We start from the raw sequence: 1,072 nt of genomic DNA on the forward strand, positions 1-1,072 counted from the left end.
TGTACCACTTGGCGGGCTCGGCTTCGAGCATGTCACGGTCAGCGGTCGTCGTCAAGTGCTCGTAGATTTCGTTGTACGTCAAGTTCTTCTTGACCGACTTCATCAAGGCAATGACACCGGCAACATGCGGCGCAGCCATCGACGTACCGGCAAAATCGGCGGTGGAATGGTCACTCTGGTTAGTCGCCGAGAGAGTGTAATAGCCGGGGGCCGAGATTGTCGGCTTGATAACCGTATGCCGGACGCCGCTCTTGTCTCGGTACAAGGCGGGACCCTTGGACGAAAAGTACGCGAGCTTGGTGCGTTCGTTGCTGGCGGAACCAATGGCGCCGACCGAGATGACGTTCGGATAGCCGCCGGGGTTGCCCGTCGTTGCGCAGGCGGGGCCGTTGTTGCCGTTGGAGACGACCGGAATGATACCGGCCTTATGAAGGGCAGCGACTGCATCTTCGTAGATCGGGTCGTACCACTTGCTACCCCACGAGTTGTTAACGACGTGGGCACCCTTGGAGCAATCGGGGTCTGTGCCGTCCGGCAGCGTCGGGCAGATCATAAATTGAAGGCACTCGAGCAGCGCCCAAGACGAGCCTGTTTTCCCGCTCAGACCGCGGCACGAGATCCACTGCGCACCGGGAGCGACGCCGAACCCGTTCTTGCCCGTCATCGTGCCGATCGTGTGCGTACCGTGGCCATTCAAGTCCACGGGTAGTGCCGAGTTGTCGTAGGGGTCGTACCAACCATGATCGGCCCGCCACGAGTCCTTGATAAGCTCGTGCGTGTGACGGGCGCCCGTGTCGATCGAACCAATGATGACGCCCGAGCCGTTGGTCGTCTTCCAGACTTCCGGCGCACCGACCGTCTGCACACCCCACTGGGGGTTAGGCTCATTCGCGGCGGTGGTTTCCGAGACCGCCTGTGTGAGCACGGGGTCGAGCGAAATCTCCGGCAGGTGCTCGATCGTCTTGATACCGCGGTGCTGCGCGAGCTTGTCGACGGTGGCTTGGTCGGCCGCCTTGATGAACGTACCGGGCACGATCCAAAGCGTCTTGGTTTCAAGACCCTTGGTGACATC

General features: G+C 61.0%; 1 protein-coding gene across 1 annotated transcript; it reads right to left on the reverse strand.

Annotated features, from left to right (window-relative positions):
* Nucleotides 1-170: 170 nt before the first annotated feature.
* Nucleotides 171-1,060, reverse strand: SDRG_12343 (hypothetical protein; the record flags this gene model as incomplete). Its single annotated transcript, XM_008618414.1, has 2 exons — nt 171-175; nt 274-1,060. Coding segments are annotated over 2 exons (792 nt in total), but the record flags the coding sequence as incomplete, so codon positions are not given.
* Between the last annotated feature and the right edge of the window lie 12 nt (nt 1,061-1,072).

The sequence above is a fragment of the Saprolegnia diclina genome (assembly GCF_000281045.1).
Source record: "Saprolegnia diclina VS20 unplaced genomic scaffold supercont1.48, whole genome shotgun sequence".
NCBI lineage: Eukaryota > Oomycota > Saprolegniomycetes > Saprolegniales > Saprolegniaceae > Saprolegnia > Saprolegnia diclina.